This window comes from Leptonotus elevatus, chromosome 13 (assembly GCF_054856555.1).
Source record: "Leptonotus elevatus isolate MCC_2025b chromosome 13, RoL_Lele_1.0, whole genome shotgun sequence".
Classification (NCBI taxonomy): domain Eukaryota; kingdom Metazoa; phylum Chordata; class Actinopteri; order Syngnathiformes; family Syngnathidae; genus Leptonotus; species Leptonotus elevatus.
This window is the reverse complement of record NC_141251.1, coordinates 4,297,433-4,314,481: the sequence shown is the minus strand read 5'-3', so window position 1 is coordinate 4,314,481 and position 17,049 is coordinate 4,297,433. Positions and strand designations below refer to the sequence as shown.

The 17,049-nt window shown below is 39.8% G+C and overlaps 2 protein-coding genes across 3 annotated transcripts; one reads left to right on the top strand and one right to left on the bottom strand.

Annotated features, from left to right (window-relative positions):
• Window positions 1-2,428: 2,428 nt before the first annotated feature.
• abraxas2 (abraxas 2, BRISC complex subunit) lies at window positions 2,429-8,786 on the bottom strand. 2 transcript variants are annotated; one of them, XM_086093567.1, is made up of 9 exons: window positions 8,677-8,786; window positions 7,145-7,235; window positions 6,979-7,015; window positions 6,392-6,458; window positions 6,100-6,290; window positions 5,849-5,971; window positions 5,380-5,464; window positions 5,181-5,298; window positions 2,429-3,257 (listed from the first exon to the last, which is right to left on the bottom strand). In XM_086093567.1, exons 1-9 carry the CDS (start codon window positions 8,746-8,748, stop codon window positions 2,728-2,730), a joined length of 1,314 nt encoding a protein of 437 aa, XP_085949693.1. In that variant the 5' UTR covers window positions 8,749-8,786; the 3' UTR covers window positions 2,429-2,727. The 2 variants fall into 2 exon arrangements, with proteins under 2 accessions (XP_085949693.1, XP_085949694.1); XM_086093568.1 differs by having other exon boundaries at window positions 5,849-5,968.
• Window positions 8,787-8,845: 59 nt separating this feature from the next.
• eef1akmt2 (EEF1A lysine methyltransferase 2) lies at window positions 8,846-13,797 on the top strand. The gene is made up of 6 exons (XM_086093569.1): window positions 8,846-8,958; window positions 9,227-9,292; window positions 9,721-9,835; window positions 9,994-10,101; window positions 11,893-12,103; window positions 13,287-13,797. The coding sequence occupies exons 1-6, from the start codon at window positions 8,861-8,863 to the stop codon at window positions 13,382-13,384; spliced, it is 696 nt and encodes a 231-aa protein (XP_085949695.1). The 5' UTR covers window positions 8,846-8,860; the 3' UTR covers window positions 13,385-13,797.
• The last annotated feature ends 3,252 nt before the right edge of the window (window positions 13,798-17,049 follow it).

The following is a 17,049-nucleotide window of genomic DNA, read 5'->3' as shown; positions in this document are numbered from 1 at the left end:
GGTACAGAGTTATGAGTACACGAGTGTCTATTTGTATAGTGTTACATATTTAAACAAAAAAAGAAACTAAACCTGAGCCCTGCTGTTTTTTTTTTTTTTTATCAAGTCGAGGTTACGTAAGGATACAATACAGTGGAACCCCCACAGCTGAACATTACAAGTAGCTTGTCAGCCATCCAGGTCACGACTAAATCGAAGTTAACTTTTCCGAAAATGCTCCCAAAAAATGACCAAAAAAAGACCATTAAGCGATTAGGCTAACAAATTTAAAGTTTAACCAAGTTCAAAACACCCAGCATGGGTGACATCATGACGTAAGACTTCAGTTCAGTGAGCATCTAAAACACCCTGACTGCTTAGTTAATTTAGAAGCAGTACAATTAAATATCAATTAGATACAAAACTGCTAATAGCACATAGCTAAAAGCAAAATAGCTAACAACTAGCATGCAAACAGATTTGTTGCAATTAGTTTTATTGCACAATGTTTTTTGAACTTTCATGGCAGTTAAGAGGGCCAGGGTTTATCATGGCGGCGGTTTGCAAATTAAAATTTGGCTGACATCCAGTCCCAGGCGTAGGCTGCCTCTCGCTCAAATTCATTTTGGATAGCCTCTAGCACACTTGTGTCTCTAATGAGGCCAAACACCATAGAAAATGGATACATAGCGGGTGGGGGGGGGGGGGGGAGTGTTGAAATGAGAACAACTTGGAAGTCAACCAGCATCCATAAGATATTGTTGTGTAACTTGAGCGGTTCCACTGTCAGTGATATAACGCCCAGAAATTATCGTAAGGGCTTTTTTAGAGTACGATTACCAAACTCCTGCTTTAAGCTCTAAAATGACTGCAAAATGCTACTACCCCCCCTCCCTTCACTACTGTACATTCAATATTTAATTTAATCCTATGCTCCAGTTCTGCAGGGAAAAGCGTACAACAAATGTCACGTTTTTTTTGTACGTCATGACATTGCGATTTTAAAGTCACATTAAAACAGTGCCAGTTCCTGATCAGTGATGCATAAGAGACAGAGAGAGAAAAAAAAAGGCTTACGAATGGCTTTGCGTAGCTAAAAGCTGGTTCTCCAAGCAAAATATGTCCGCTCCAAATCGAGTACAACCTGCTGGTGACTGCATTAAACACTGCGGGTTCTTGATTGCCCTAAAAATATGTCAGTGACTTTTATTTTAGGTCTCACAATTACCAAGCAGGTTTGGTGCAGCTTTGTGGTTCGGATTCCTGTTCCTAACAACAAAAGAAACGTCAGTCGCGACAGGACAGTCCCGTACTCATACTCGTATCACACGAAGCTGTGTTGGCAGTTAAGGGAGAACAAAACCAAAGCTGGAAGGAAGTCAGACATCAATTTTGGAAAGCCAAGTCAATGTGATGATCACCACGGTTAACACTCACACACTAAAAGGGCTACCGAGCCTTCCATGAATGACTTTAATAGAGAACAAGTGAGCGAGAAGTGAGCTTCAAGTGATTCAAAGTCAGTAACAAGGAGCAGAGTAAAGTGGAGATAGCAGCCAGGTTGTTGTTGTTTTTTGAAATGAAGTTTAGTGGTAGCTCTCGGTGTTGCAGCAGTAGAAGGGAACCTCTTAAGCATCCGGTTAGTAAAGCTACAGTACATTGTGTTTGTGTGTGTGCTCCGTGAAGCCCTGTACAACGTACAGAAGCTGAGCAGAGTGGTCAGACAGGACTATACAAGGAGCAGGACAGGACCTCATTGGTACAGCACAAAGAAAATCGTACATTTTTCTTACGTTAAGTGCAGCGAAGCGCGATACAATTTCAGTGTTTTCCATTGACATTCGTGTCGAATCAATCTCACACCAAAAGAAAATATATATTTATATATAAAGCACCCACAGGTGGTTGTCATTTACTTACTATAGGATTATTATTATTTTTGTACTGAATCGCGAGAGGTGGCAAATCCTGGTCCAGAAAGTAAATACTCTGCAAGTTTGGCCCCTGGTGCTAGCTAGTTAGCTAGCTCCCATGGTGCTCGTTTACCTGCTAGAGGTGGGAGCTAGCTAGCTCGTTTACCTGCGAGGGAGCTAGCTAGCAGGTAAACGAGCACCATGGGAGCTAGCTAGTGAGCTAGCTAGCTAATAGCTGAGGCTAAAGCCAAACTGTGGCAGGGTTTACACTTTCTGGACCTGGATTTGCCACCTCTGCTCAATCGACAATTTATTTCAGTACCAATCCCAAATCATATGTGACAATTGTGCATGTGAAAGCAATTCTAATCTAATAAAAAAAAAAGTTTGAAGGCTGATTAATCGTCTCCCTTTTGTTTTGTTTTCTTTGAGAGGTTGTTGTCAAAAGAAGGCAATCAATAGTGCAAAAGTGATGCAAGAGGGTGTTAGTGTAATGTGAACAAAGAGAGGGAAGCAGGACCTGCCTTTTTGTGGACATGCTGGTTGGCAGAGGTAATTACCCAAAACACCAGACACGCCCCAAATGATAGTACCCAAACAGCACCCGTTCAAAAACAAAACAAAACACGGAGAACATAAAGAGCCCCCTTCCAGTGAGCTGACATGTTTCCCCTTAAAATGGAGGTAAGACAACAACAACAACAACAATAACAAAAAAAGACATTATAGCGGGATGCCAGCTGCACATGCCGTTCACTTTCAGGACTGGCACTTTTTTATGATTGCTTAAGAAGGTGCGTCAGTGTCCCACACACACTCAGCCGGCGCCGCGTTTCTATGTGGCCTGCGAGCCACGAGCGTCCCCGTCGGGGCCCAAGGCGGACGGTCGACTTCGAGCTAAAAGGCTAGCGGGGGTCATGGGCAGGCGGGGGGCTTCGCTCACCAGGTTCTCGTACTCGCTACTGTCCTCGTCTTCGTCGTCGTCGAACTCCTGCCCTGCCGCTTGCCTGTCTAACGAGTCCGAGCTCGACCCGTCGCCATTGCCGAGGTACGGCGAGCTGGGCGCGCTGATGGGATTGGAAGAGGCGGCGGCGCCCGTGGCCAGCGGTCCCGGCGTGGGGTGTCCCGGTGATCCTACGGCTTGAGGGCGGGGAAGTAGAGCGGCGCTGGTGGGGGGCGGGGAAGACGACGTGAGCAGAGAGTCAACTTGGGACATGAGGTCGGCGTAAGAGGGCGGATTGGGGGAGATCCTGGGCCGTTCGGGCGTGGAGGGTGCGTGGAAAGATATCCTAGATGGGAGAGACGTCTCGCAAGGTTCCGTGTTCTCCTCTGGAGTGGAGTTTGGATTCTGGGCTTCGCGGAGCCCTGTGGAACACAGAGTCAACTTTAAAAAGCATGCAAAAGGCTAATGTCAACACATTTTGTTCTTGGTTGAGCTACAGTGCAATTCCCAACCACTTAACTAGTTTGCTCCCAAAAACGTACAAATACGTTCTATTTTAAACATCACCATGCTCCCAAAGACGTATTTATATGTTTTATGTTTATTTATTTATTTATGCTAGAGCATACAGAAGGCTTTGATGCAGCCTCTGAACTGAAGAGAACGGTTGAAGCAATGGTAGTTAGAAGCAATGGTAGTTATTACAAAAACGGCCAGCAGGTGGCAGCAGAGTATAAGAGATCAACCAGGGCCATGTTGCAAACAGCTCTTTTCCCCACTGTTTTAAACAGATTTGTGAATAATGATGAAACTTAGCTATATTCTAATGCTAATTGCTGCAAAACATATACTTTTTGTCCCTGATGAAAGAAGAGACTCTAATCTTTCTTTTGGTAGGTTCCATGTTTTTATAGCAATAGAACACAATATTCTGTGGGCCTTGCAAAATCAGTCAAATTACAGAAAAACAGCCGGGAGCGAAGCGGGTTGCTTCAGTGAAAATGGCTGGGAGTGAATGAGTTAATGTGTAAAAAAATAAAATAAAAATTGCATGGCCAAATTTAGTGTTTGTTGAGAAAAAGCTTGCAGAAGAGACAGCAATTAGATTATTAACCCCCTAAAAATTTGAGCAATTTTGTTAGCTAAGAAGTGCGTCTCAAACTGGTAGCCCTTCGTATTAATCAGTACCCAAGAAGTAGCTCTCAGTTTTAAAAAGGTTGGTGACTCCTGATGTAATGGCATTGTCAGTCAAAGGTGGCAAATCCAGGTCCAGAAAGTAAAAACCCTGTCACAGTTTGGCTTTAGCCGAAGGTGCTAGCTGGCTAGCTAGCTAGTTCGCAAGCTATATCCCTAGCTAGCTCCCATGGTGCTTGTTTAGCTGCTAGGGAGCTAGCTAGCATCAGTGGCTAAAGCCAAACTGTGGCAGGGTTTTTACTTTCTAGACCTGGATTTGCCACCTCTTTTGTCATGTATCAGTGAGTACTAAGATAGTATTTATCAGTATTTTTAAACAAGCATATACACATAAACATGCTGCATTGAGCAGTCAGTGAGACTTCAATGCTCATCTGTCAGTCTGGTTCTCAACTTTGAGCTGATGACGTCAGAAAAGGCTGAGTCACATAGTAATGTCGACCCGTCTTGTTTTTATGGTGCCGGAATAATGACTCTGCCACTGCGGTCACATCTCTTTAATCATTCCGCCACCAGTGAAGGGCTTTTTGTGCTTGGTCAGGTCGTCTGCCACTTTAAATGATGCGCTAGCCCTCTGTTGTTTTTAGAGAGTACCTTTCAGATCGTTTACAATCTTACAGTGGCTGCTTCCTGCGAGTCCCGGTAGACGTCGCTGTGGTAGGGCTGTGCAATTAATTTGAATTATTATACTCCACAATTACATCAGCAGAACCGTGAAAAGAAAGAAAGAAAAAAAAGATTATTAATTAGTTTTGAGTTGTTTAAATGTGTACATTTGCAACATTTTTATTTTTATTTCAAATAACAAATTTAATACATTTTGTTTCATCCAAAAGGAACTTGCATCATTATAGCCCCCCCCCCCCCAAAAAAAATCTTAAATTTGTTTTAGGTTTAAACGTTTTTTTGTTTTGTACCAAAAAATAAATCATTGTCTTAATTGTGATTTAAATTATTACCAATATTAACGTGATTAATATTTTCTTCATAATTGCATCTTTCACCGACTGCCAGATGATGCAGACACTTTCCCACTCTTCATGGAAATAATAAGCATTGGGAGAAACTCCACACAAGAAAGGCTGAGTTGGTATTCGAACCCTTGTGAGGCTGAGTCCTGAAAATCATCAAATAAAAACACCGATACTTACTCCTCTCCTCTTCCGCCGCCTTGCGTTTCCTGAGAGCAATTTGTTCTTTCAGCTTGTTCACATCGTCTTGAATTTTCTCCTTCACTCGTTCACTTTGTTCGACCTCCCCGCACACAGCCTTAAAATTAGATGACAGCAGGATAAATCAAAAAAGGGGAAACAAATATATCCTTTTTATGCACCCTGGGAATCTGCTCACCTGCACTTTGTCTTGCAGCGCACTGTACACTTGATATATGGTCCGGATATCCTTCATCACGCCGTCTTTGTCGAAGAATTCGGCCCTGCAGTGAAGCGGATATATATTTGCTTTTTAGGAACAGTACACTGTAGCTCCATTTTGGCTGCAATCGAAGTGTAATAAATTCCACTGTCCATTAGTCACGGTCAGTTCACAGCGGGAATACTGCGCCTCGCCCTCTTTTATAAACCGCACAGCCGTCAGGAGGTATTAACACGGCCCAATCGATGTGTGTAATGTGCGTGTGTGCCCTCTGGTAACGCCAGGCGACTCTTTGCAACCCACGCGACACACTCTGCGTCTACTTATAAACGTCTGGTGTTGGCGTGTGCTCAGGTGGAAACAGGCGTCGGAGGAGGCCATTTGTTCAGTAGCTAACAGTGACCCTGGAAGCGGTGGCCATTCATGTTTGGCGTGCAAATATTACCCGTGTTCTTTGATGACCTTGGCGTAGTTGAGCGAGGTGTTGGGCACAGAGGAGACCTTGTACTCCTGCTGGCTGGTGTTGCCGAGGTTGGGGATGGTGAGGGTGATCCTCTGGTTGTACCTACTGAGGGCAGATGAACGCTTAGCACCCCCCACAACATGAGCCGGGAAATACCACTCAAGAATATTGTTGACAGTGGACTCTCAGAACTGCTCATCAATCAATCAATCAATCAATTAATCAATCAATACCTGTGGTTGGGCCGGAAGAGCATGTACTCCAGCGCGTGCGTGGAGCTGTTGGCCGTGGAGATGAAGCTGAAGAGGAGGAAGACGAGGTCGGGCACGCCGAGCAGCTGCGTCAGCTGCTTGTGGACGACCTGCTCCCGGAAGGTCATCTGCTGCTGCGTGTTCCGCCGAAAGCGGTACCAGCCAATCACATGCTGGGTGAGGAAAGAGTGAATTGAAATGCATGTCGTTGAAATAGGTCAGTGCTCGTTATCGAAGAGCTGGAAAATGGACGAGGCAGGACGTCATCACTCACTTTTCGCCTGTCTTTTAGAATACTGTTGAGATGTTCTTCGTTGACTTTGCCGGCATAGTCATAAAAGCTGGTGGAAAAAGTTTAGATGTCACAATCCTGCTTGGTTGCTTGATGCTGCGCTACAATCTTGTAAGATGGAGCCATCTACTGTCCTAAAATGGGTATGAAGCCCTAAGTGATGGATCAACTTATTTAAATACTGAACGTATTTATTACTGTGATTAAGTCAAGAGATCAGCAGTTTTCCGTTTTATTCAGCATTTTTCTTAACATTATGACACACATGATCAAACACTCTGTCACGAATACTAATTATGATTGAGCAACAATTATCATTTCAAAAAGGAATTTCCCGTTTCTGGACGAAGCATTTCTTTCAGAAATTAAATTCAAATAGTGAAACTCAATGTCTAGACTTACCACGCACACACAAAACTGTAAAATATTCCATTATTATTATTATTATTATTATAAAACATTGAAATAGTACATAATTAAACAATTAGGTAAGAACCGGCCTTCTGAAAAGTATTTTTCCATGTGTTCAAGTGCAGAGAGGGGGAAAAAAAAAATCTTATGAAGCTTACCTAAACAACCGTGCACAGGGATCATGGTTATGGATTTCTGTTGGAAACGGAGACATGTGTTTTCAGTTACATTATGCCCAAAATCTGATAAAAAAGGATAAATAAGTGTAGGTAGACACTCAGGCAGCTAGATAGCCAGCCAGACGGATAGTCAGCCATTCCTTACCTACGACCTGGATGAGCTCCGCACTGCTTATCTGCGTGTCACTGATGCTGATGGTCTCCTCTTGCCTTACTTCTCCGAATAGGAAGCCCTCCTGTATGGACACAACAACAATAGCAAGAATGCTGAATACTTTCAGGTCAAACTTAAAGCATTTCCAATGCAAGGATTTGCTGATACCCTCTAAATGGTGCCATTGTACTGCAATTAGTTTGCGGACTATTGAACCACTGGACAGATTTTGGACAGTGGGCGGCTTTATCAGATGTAATCAAAGAATTTGTTGCCTATATTTCAATTACAACACTCCCAAACTTGAAAGAAAGGTGCGCTGTAGTATTTGTTCAACTCTGCTGACTAAAAGAGTTGACGGAATGCAGACAAACAACATATTGGTAATCATACAGTATCTTTGAAAGATCCTTGATTGACAGGAGTTGGTTGATCATTAGCTTTTTAGCGACAAATAATGTATTTCCTATACTCCTTCTAAAGCCAGTTACGCTGTCCACCCAATTTCCACAGGGCTTGTTATCATTAATGACATGGGTGAGAATCACATTTTAGATTAAAAAGAAACTGTCCCGTCCCCCGCCATGATGCAGTTTATCCCTAGCGTCCACCCAATGCCCCCCCCCCCCCCCCCCCCATATTAACTGTACTTAGAAAGATTCACTTTACGAACACTAAAGTCAAAACATATTTTGGATCAAATTAATACTCGCGCTAGTCGGAATTTTGAGCTGAAGAAAGCTTGGCCTCTCATTCGGAGGACTGTGCGATCTTTTCATTTTTCCCATCAAGTGATAATATATGATAGTCTCCCTTTTCTTGACAGTGGAGACATGTATGGATCGAACCTGTGACCGCTTCACTGTCAAGCAGACGAGCTGAGCTAACCCCTACCCCACCAAGCTGCCAAGCTATTGAACACAATTACATGAATTCATCAGCATCATGCATGACATGCACACTAATATGCGGAGGTAAAATTTAAAACTTGTCACACTGTTAAAAGTGACGTTAACATGAATGAAGTTGACTGACAAGCTCACCTGTCAGGCAACACGGAAATGAAATGAATTAAAATGGAGCCTACCATTTTAACCCCACTTGGCAAATATTTTTGTTCCCATTGGTGGCAAGCAGATTAAGCATTTAAACACAAGTTAATAACTAAACTAAAACACTTGCTAGCCACCAGGGGAGCCAACAGCTGAGTATTTCCTGGAACTTATAACACTTCCTCCTAATACTTCCTATTGTAAAATAACGCCAATAAGCAACCGTGATTTAGGATTATGAGCCACCATTTCACTTGCGTGCATCTGTAACCAGACTAATAGACAATTACGTGTACAACTATACCAGCTATATAACAAGCACATCCGCCGGTAAATAGACGACACCATAACTAGCTAGCTCAGCAACAGATCATGACAGTGGGCAAACAACACAAACTAAAGGCGCCGATCAACGACGCCCGGAAGGCGAAGCTCCCCCTCGCTTTTGGCAACGCGACGCGGTGTACTTACATGATCCGAGTTGCTATTGGCGCTGTGGTAACACACAGAACTAAAAGTATAACCTGAAATGGATGCCGCCATGATGGAAACATCCCCATCAATCCCACTGCCCCCTGCGGTTGAGGAGAAGGCGCTACAAGATGCGCAATGCCTCATGGGAGATGTAGTTGTCTCCCCTCGCTGTTTAGCAAACATGGAAGCCGCCGTAAGAAGCACGCATGGTTCCGACTTAGAAGAGGACAGCGACTCGGATAATGACTTTGAAACTTCGCAGTTAGGGACGAAGGAATAGTAAGTCTTTCCAGCATGTAGTGGCGTGATGAAAAGTCATATAATTTGGTAGTGAGTTATTATTTCTCGCTTCTGCAGCCACTGGTTGCAAGAGCTAAACTAGCGTTCAGCCCAGACTGTGGATAAATATTATAGTTTTTATTTGATTAGATTTTTTAATTACCTTTCATCCTCGGAATGTCATGCCATTGTTTGCTTAGAAATGCTTTGACATGTTAAACGGTTTATGATAATAATATTAATAATAGTGTCAATTTTGTTTTTGCAGTTGGGAAGATGCATACCAAAAAGAGTTGGAAACATTCAAAGACATCGGGGACGTTGGTGAGATATGGTAATCATTTTTATGTAGAAATATTTACTAACACGATGTTCATTTACATTTAAAAAAGCAAAATAGCACTCACAGTATTCTACATTATAAAATAGTGATGTCATCATTAAAGGGACTGTCAATGCATTGAGATTGTGCTCCTTGTGTGCCTACCGTGGCCACCAGGTGGCAGTGTAAACAGACATACATTATACACAAAGAAGAGTTTCACAACTAATAAGTTGCAGTAATGTAATTTTTTTGGCAGAGTATAAAAATGTCAAATTGTGAAATAAAAAAATTACCCTCTGAATATTATTGTTTTGAAACTTGTGTTTTTTTCCTTCCAAGTTTACTGTTAAAATAATGACCATATCCTCATTAGATAACACTTTATTATTACCTATTATTAAAAAATTATAACATTGGACTTTTTTTTTTAAAATAAGGTTTGGTGTGGAAAGCATGGCCCGTGTGCTAAAATGGATGAACACCACAAATATTTCGGAAGACGCTGCCATTCTGGACATCGGCACAGGAAACGGAGCCTTTTTAGTTGAGATGGTAAGGTGGAAAACAATTACATATGTCATTTAATATGAATATAAATCAAAGGATTCTCTCTGAGAGTGCCAATCATGTGATACAGCACATCGTGACAAGAATATTCATTGTGGAAAACAAAATTTGGTAAATAGATGTGTTTTGTCTTTTGTGACAAGGCGAAACATGGATACAAGAATTTAACAGGAATTGATTATTCCCCGATCTCTGTGGAACTGGCAAAACGTGTTCTTCAGGCAGAGGGCTTGACACATGTCAATGTTAAGGTGGGTTCTATTATATCTTTTCCATAGACACAAGATTTTTTGTCGTGTGTTGTGGTATGTCTACTCCCAAGTGTCCCAAACAAAAGTTTACTTGAAAAAAATTGTATTCGAGTTTCCACAAAGGATCTACATCTGGTCCTGGGTGGATTTGAGGAAAACTCTTGCCGTGTTTACATATGGCCCACTTGAAAATGGCCCTGAAAGTGATGGAGGTTTGCCCACCATTCACATTTGACCACCTCCAAACCTCAAAGCAATGAAAGCACATCTGCTCCGTAATGGCGGTCCCAATGGGTACGTCTTGTGTGTGTGTATGTTTGCAGCAGCCATGCATGTATGTTCAGTTCATGGCACAATAGTGACTGTGTGTGTGTGTGTGTGTGTGTGTGTGTGTGTGTGTGTGTGTGTGTGTGTGTGTGTGTGTGTGTGTGTGTGTGTGTGTGTGTGTGTGTGTGTGTGTGTGTGTGTGTGTGTGTGTGTGTGTGTGTGTGTGTGTGTGTGTGTTCCTTTGACAGAAATCTAACATTCAAGTCAATATTGACGTTAGCGGGCGAGGGAGGGAGGTAGAGAGAGAAATCTACATTGTAGACTTTTTTTAAAATTTCGTTACGTTTTTCATCTTATTATGATTGCTGTATTACAACTTTTTATTCTCATCACGTTGCAAATTGAGTAACTTTATTCTGGCAAAACGATGACTTTATTCTTGTAGTAGTACAGTTTTCCTGATACATGACTTTTCTTTTCTAATATTACAATTGGATTCTTGTAAAATGACTGTATTCTGTATTCAGAACTCTTTTTTTTTCCCATAAACTTCTGACTTTTTTCTTGTCGTATTGCAACTTAAATCTCACTTTTTATATATTTTTTTACTTTATCCAATGTTATATGATATTTTTATTTATGTATGTATTCTTGTAATATTGTAACTTTATTCCCGTACCATTACAACTGCATCCTGGTAAAATGATAACTTTTGTCTCCCAATAATAGAACTTTATTTTTGTAATTATTAATTTTTTTACCCTCCAAATATTAGAACTTTATTGCTGTAAAATTACCTTTTTTTTAAGTTACTTTTTTTGTGTGTGTGAACCTAACCTATCTACTTGATCAGATGTATTCTGCTCAGTTTGACTTAGTCAAATCATGTTTAACTAGCCAACGTGCAATTTCTGCAGAAATTGTGTGGGGAAAAGCTGAATGCTAAGATTTGAATGCATGTGCTTATGAAGTAAATTAAATGATGTGAAAATTAAAAATTGTAATTCAATGACAAATGAATAAAAAGAAAACTTGAACTGCAATCTGCCTAAGGTGGGATTTAATAATTTTAGATAAATTATAATCCATTTCCTGATCTGATAGTCAGTTGGTATCGAACCATCAAATGTACTAAAAATGTGGTCCAAGCTTGGTTTATTTGCAATGTATAGTCAGAGGTGGGATTTGAACCTGCAACCTCATGGTTACTAGACAATGCACTTTACCAACACCTGGCAATGATGATCGGTTGTATTTAAGTGGGCGTGGAAAGTGGTACTTAGAAAAAGTTCAATGTCAGTCCCATTGAAAATGAATGGGGAAAAGTTGATATTTAATGTTGAATTTTCAGAATACTGTACGTAATGTGGAATCAGACAATATATATATATATATATATATATATATATATATATATATATATAAAATCACAATAACATATGTGGGGAATTCTTCAGCATTCCCACAATGAATTGTGGACCTTGTCGCCAAATCCATGTGTAAACTTTTCTCTTTTTTTTTAAGGAGGTGGACTTTTGCGGAGGGGCACTCGAGGGTTACGACGTGTGCGTCGACAAAGGGACGTTTGACGCCATCAGCCTGAATCCTGACAATACCAGCGAGGTGAAAAGACTTTACGTGCAAGCTTTAAAAGCCTCTCTGAAGGATCAAGGCCTCTTCTCTATTACGTCCTGTAATTGGACAAAAGAACAGCTGCTTGAGCGATTCAAAGAAGGTGAGGCCAAAATGACGTCCGTGCGTTTTCTATTGAACTTGTTGTCATATTAGGGTCGCGGGTGAGCTAGAGCCTGTGTATTACAACGCTTTTGTTGCCATAAATTGGTATTAGTCTACTATTGCAGGTTCGCAAACTCCAGACAGGAAGGATTGAGACGGGATTCAAACACGTAACCTTTTGAATATGTGGCAGATATGCTAATTACTTGCCTGTCAAAAATGCCCTTATGTCAAATTTAACTGTATGTACAAGTATCAACAGTTCACATGAGAAGTATTGGAGATCTCAACATTTGCCCTAACTGGCACATTAATGGAAATAAAAAAAAATATATGCAGTGGTACCTCGGGAGTTTGAACATAATTCGTTCCTGCGAAGTGTTTAAAGTCAGACTTGTTCAACCCCCCCCCCCCCCCAAAAAAAATCCACTGTATATACATCCCTAAATAAATGAATAAAACTAAAAATAGATACAAAAATAAACAGCAGAGCACAACACAAGACACGCTTAGGACCGCCCCCACATTTCAACCTGAATCTGGAGCCTGAAATAAATAAATGTGAGAGCAGAGCGTTTTTATTTATTTATTGATATTTAATTATATTTATATATGTATTTTTGTATTTATTTTGTTATTTATTTTTATATTTATTTTTATATTTATTTATTTATTTAGGGATATATATATATATTTTTTTGTTGTTGTTGTTGTTTTTATTTCCATTCAAATAATTTTTTTTGTATTTCATTTTTGAATTTTTATTTTCACTTTTATTAATGTATTTATTTATTTCGTCATTTATTTCTTTTAAAATAAATAAATACGTTACAACCAAGCATTTTTTGTGTCAAAATAAAACGCATGCGGTGCAGCAAACCTTTACACACAAAATACACATTTCACTTTTGCCATTGAAACATAAACATTTACATTTGGGCCCATTTTGTTGTACGCCCCCCTCAGTCAACACACGTCTCCTCAAATGGGACTGTTAAGCTCCGGGCGACAACTGTCTGAAGTTTGTATTTTGGCAAGTGGCCAGTTCGCTGTCACTTTTTTTTGTCAGCGGAGTCGCACCGGAGTGCCTGCAGGTCGTCTCTCATGTTTGACACTCAAGGTCCCAGCATGCTTGTTTATGCGATTACAAATGACATTTTTCTCTCTTTGATGTTTCACAGGATTTGAATTTGTTCAGGAGTTGCCGACGCCCACGTTCCAGTTTGGAGGCAAGAAGGGAAACAGCGTGACTGCATTGATTTTCAGACGAGTACGGTGACCTAACCAACAGACTTATTTTGGACCTTTTTTGTATGTATATATGTGGTTGTTGTTTTTTTAAGGACCTTGTTTCTTATTATACTGTACATCAAGCATCATTGAAACACTTTCTGATTTTGCATTGATGGGGCAACTTTTAGTGATGAGTTGTGTAACGAACCACAAAAAAAAAAAAAAAGGGAAATGACACGACATGAAATTTCATAATGCAACACTGCATGAGTGCTACTTTCTGACATGTTGCTAGTTTTTTTCTGAGTGTGCCTTTTGTGGCCAAAAGATTATTATTGACTGAAAGGCCAAATTGTCTGTCTTTTGTTTTTTATTCACAACGTGTGTTGCAATAACTAATGCACTCAAATATAGCATATTATGTTAAAACGTATACAATAAATGATCGGTGAAAGACAACTGAATAGTGTTAGGAATTTTACTGTATGTGTTACATTAAAATTGGACATTAATCTGCTCAGCTCTATCTATTTAGCTTCTTAGCTACCTAGCTATAGTGTGAAGGATAGATTAGCTGGCAAGCTAGTTAGTTTTTCTGTAAATTTTCATATCGCAGGGTTGATAAGAATCACAATCAAATCTGTTCCATTTTGTTTAATCATAAATGTAGTATCACCATGATGGGGGGGGGGGGTTTGTAAAATGTGAAGTTATTTGCAAAGCTTCTTTCATGTTACAATGTGTTGGCAGCAACTTTTCATCAAGCACCTTTGCTGTCCAAGCACTTTCACGGCAACGCTACTACTACTGTAGTATTAAAAAACAAAACGAGAGGAAATAAGCCATCTTCACTGACAGGCCTTAATGTGTCCCTGGGGTAAAGCTATTAAAATGGATTGATGGAGGGGGAAAAAAGGAGCTGAAAGCGCCCAATAACGCTCATGTCCGATGCCGATCTTTTTGATCATGTCCAAATGTTTTCACATGGAATCTCTTAGCGCTGATGAGCACTTGGCTTGGTGAAGAAATGCTGGTTTGGAATCAGCAGAAGATTCCGATGTCCCATGTGGCACAAGGAGCCTTTCATTTGTCAAAGTAGCCCACTCGCAACACACGCCCTGCCTGGCTTTTACCGTTCAATTGCTCATCTTTTGACATTTGTGGGGATTGTGAAACCAAACTGCAATTTGGCAGACAAAATGTGTTTTCTCTTATAAGTACAATAAGAAAAGCATCTTTTTGCATTGGGCTATTTCTGTAAACTTTTCTAAAATGGCATGCGTGCCACTCAAGATATAGATTTAATGATTCTTCATTTTGGAGAAGTTCCACCTACTGTAAAAAAAAAAAAAGAAAAAAAGATGAAAATCTTTGTAATTTACATGCCAGGCCAGTAGGTGGCAATACCACTTTTGACCATGAGTACCACAAGGCAGAAGTCTTACTTAAAATCGTTTTTTAAATATATATATATACACTCAAGTAGGGCTGTGCAGTTAATCGAAATTAAATTTCAATTTAAATTATTACACTCCACAATTACAAAATCATCATAATCGTAAACAAAAGATTATTAATACAAATTTTTTAGATGTTTAAATTTATACATTTGCACCTTTTTAAAATATTATATAATAACTTATTTAATAAATTTTGTTTCGTCCAAAAGGAACATGCATAATTATAGTGTTTGCACTCCAATTTAACTTTTTTGCCAACATAAATAAAAAAATATTATTAGAAATTCTGTTTGGTCCAAAAAGAACTACATAATTATAGGTTTTCTTTTTCTTTTTTTAATTGGTCTTAATATTTTTAAATACTTAAACATTTTCTTGTTTTGTACCAAAAAATAAATAATCGTTTGAATAATTGTGATTGTTATTTTTTCCCATAATCAAGCAGCCCTACACTCAATTGGGTTAAACATTGTTCTCATCTTAATAATGATAATAATACTAAACATCTGCCAAAACCTGTTTACACAACATGGTCCTCATCGAGTTCTGACCCACGAGTTAGGACAGCATTGTTCTGTCTTAAGATGGTTAACTGCAACCATCTGTCCAGTCCAAAAGGAAAAAGGTCTTGAGTTAATGACCTAATCAGGGCTCCAAAGAGTCATGATGAGGAGCTGCTGACATAATGAATAAACAAGAGGCCACAAGGCTTGTCTGTCACGCTGCTCATAAATAACTGCCCCATTTTGGACCGATGGGAGATAGCCTATCCCTAACCCACGCGGTCCGGTAAACACATATGAGTTTTACAAGAATACCTGGCTGATATATATTTTTTTTTTTACAAGGTTCTCAGTATCCTGCTCCGATGCGCATAAGGAACTTAACGACATTCTCAGAAACCTTCCCACGAAAAAGGAAACAGTGATCTCAAGCTCATTCAAATCCTCCTCTTGCACTTTTTTTGTCATTGTGTTCACTATTTCCGATCACAGATTATGATTTAGCGCTGCCAGTATCATATTATACTGTCATTTTCACGCATCCACTCATAAATAATATACGTTATAAGAGTAGAAAATGATGTTTGGTACCACGCACAAGCCCACAAGTCAGCGCTTTTTGGCACTGGCTTAAAAACGACACTTTTATTCCGCTCGTAATGTTAGCCTATAAGCTTGTGGACTCGCTGCATGAATACTACGCTTTCATTTTAACCTTCCAAGTGTGATACTGCAAATATTTATGTCTTTTTTTCTTTCGGAAACTTGTTTGAAGGTGTCCTACTAGATTTTTTTTTTTTTTGAATGAATCCCAATATGTTGCGGGCAAGTTTTCCAGAGCAAAAGGTGAGAAACTTTCTGGTTCACTTATCGAAATAAGCCAAGTACTACAACATTTCCATACCCTGTACAAATAAATTAATGATAACAACACTCACACACACTGATGTATGCATGATGTGTGAAGTGCGGAAGGACTTCATGAGAGGCGCAGCAGCTTGAGAAAAATAAAAACAAATCTATTTTTGAACCTGATGAGCGCAGTCAGCCACTTTTTGAATAGTGGATTTTTCCCTTCTCCAACACACCTGATTCATATTACCAGCTCATGAGCAAACTGCATAAGCCTGATAATGATCCTGTTCATTGGAATCAAGGGTGTTGGAGGAGGGACACCCCTAAGAGTCTAATTTTTATTTTTTTTTATATACATTGTATTTTCTGAGTAAGATTACACATGTGAATGAATGAATTATTTTAAACGTGACCCAAAACATTTGCACACGGGGCTAATGTATGCTTTTTCAGTTTGCTGTGTTGTGGAGATCCAAAATGAATGGTCTATAACAAAGTACAGATCTTAAATAACTAGGCATCATGCAACCATGGCAATTAAAAACAGTTACATGAATCACATAATTCCAGGGGATTTTTTTCTTTTAAGTCGTAAATTCAACCGTAGATAGTACAAAAGTAAACTTGAAAGAGAATATGCCTTTAGTGGAGTGGCAAAAGTAGCACGGTGGTACTGTAAATGCCTGAGGGAGGACCACAGTGGAGTGTACCAACTCGGCGGGGGTGACTGACTTTAGGCCACGCCATATTTAAATCGCTTGTTGCCAGAAATATATACTTTATGATTGGGTTTAGTTTATTAACTATAGTTAATTATTCGGCGTGTTTGTTTAGTAATTTTTGTTCGTATTTTGTTAACAAAACGGCCGCAACTCTTTCCGCTTAACTCCCCT

Excerpts from the sequence above, each read along its gene's own strand:
- abraxas2 (XM_086093567.1), bottom strand. The coding sequence starts at position 8,748 with ATGGCGGCATCCATTTCAGGTTATACTTTTAGTTCTGTGTGTTACCAC. Across the intron at positions 7,236-8,676 it reads CCAATAGCAACTCGGATCAT|GAGGGCTTCCTATTCGGAGA; the intron begins GTAAGTACACCG and ends GTGTCCATACAG. Across the intron at positions 5,299-5,379 it reads CGCTGCAAGACAAAGTGCAG|GCTGTGTGCGGGGAGGTCGA; the intron begins GTGAGCAGATTC and ends TCTAATTTTAAG.
- eef1akmt2 (XM_086093569.1), top strand. The coding sequence starts at position 8,861 with ATGGAAGCCGCCGTAAGAAGCACGCATGGTTCCGACTTAGAAGAGGAC. Across the intron at positions 9,293-9,720 it reads GGGGACGTTGGTGAGATATG|GTTTGGTGTGGAAAGCATGG; the intron begins GTAATCATTTTT and ends TTTTAAAATAAG. Across the intron at positions 12,104-13,286 it reads GCTTGAGCGATTCAAAGAAG|GATTTGAATTTGTTCAGGAG; the intron begins GTGAGGCCAAAA and ends GATGTTTCACAG.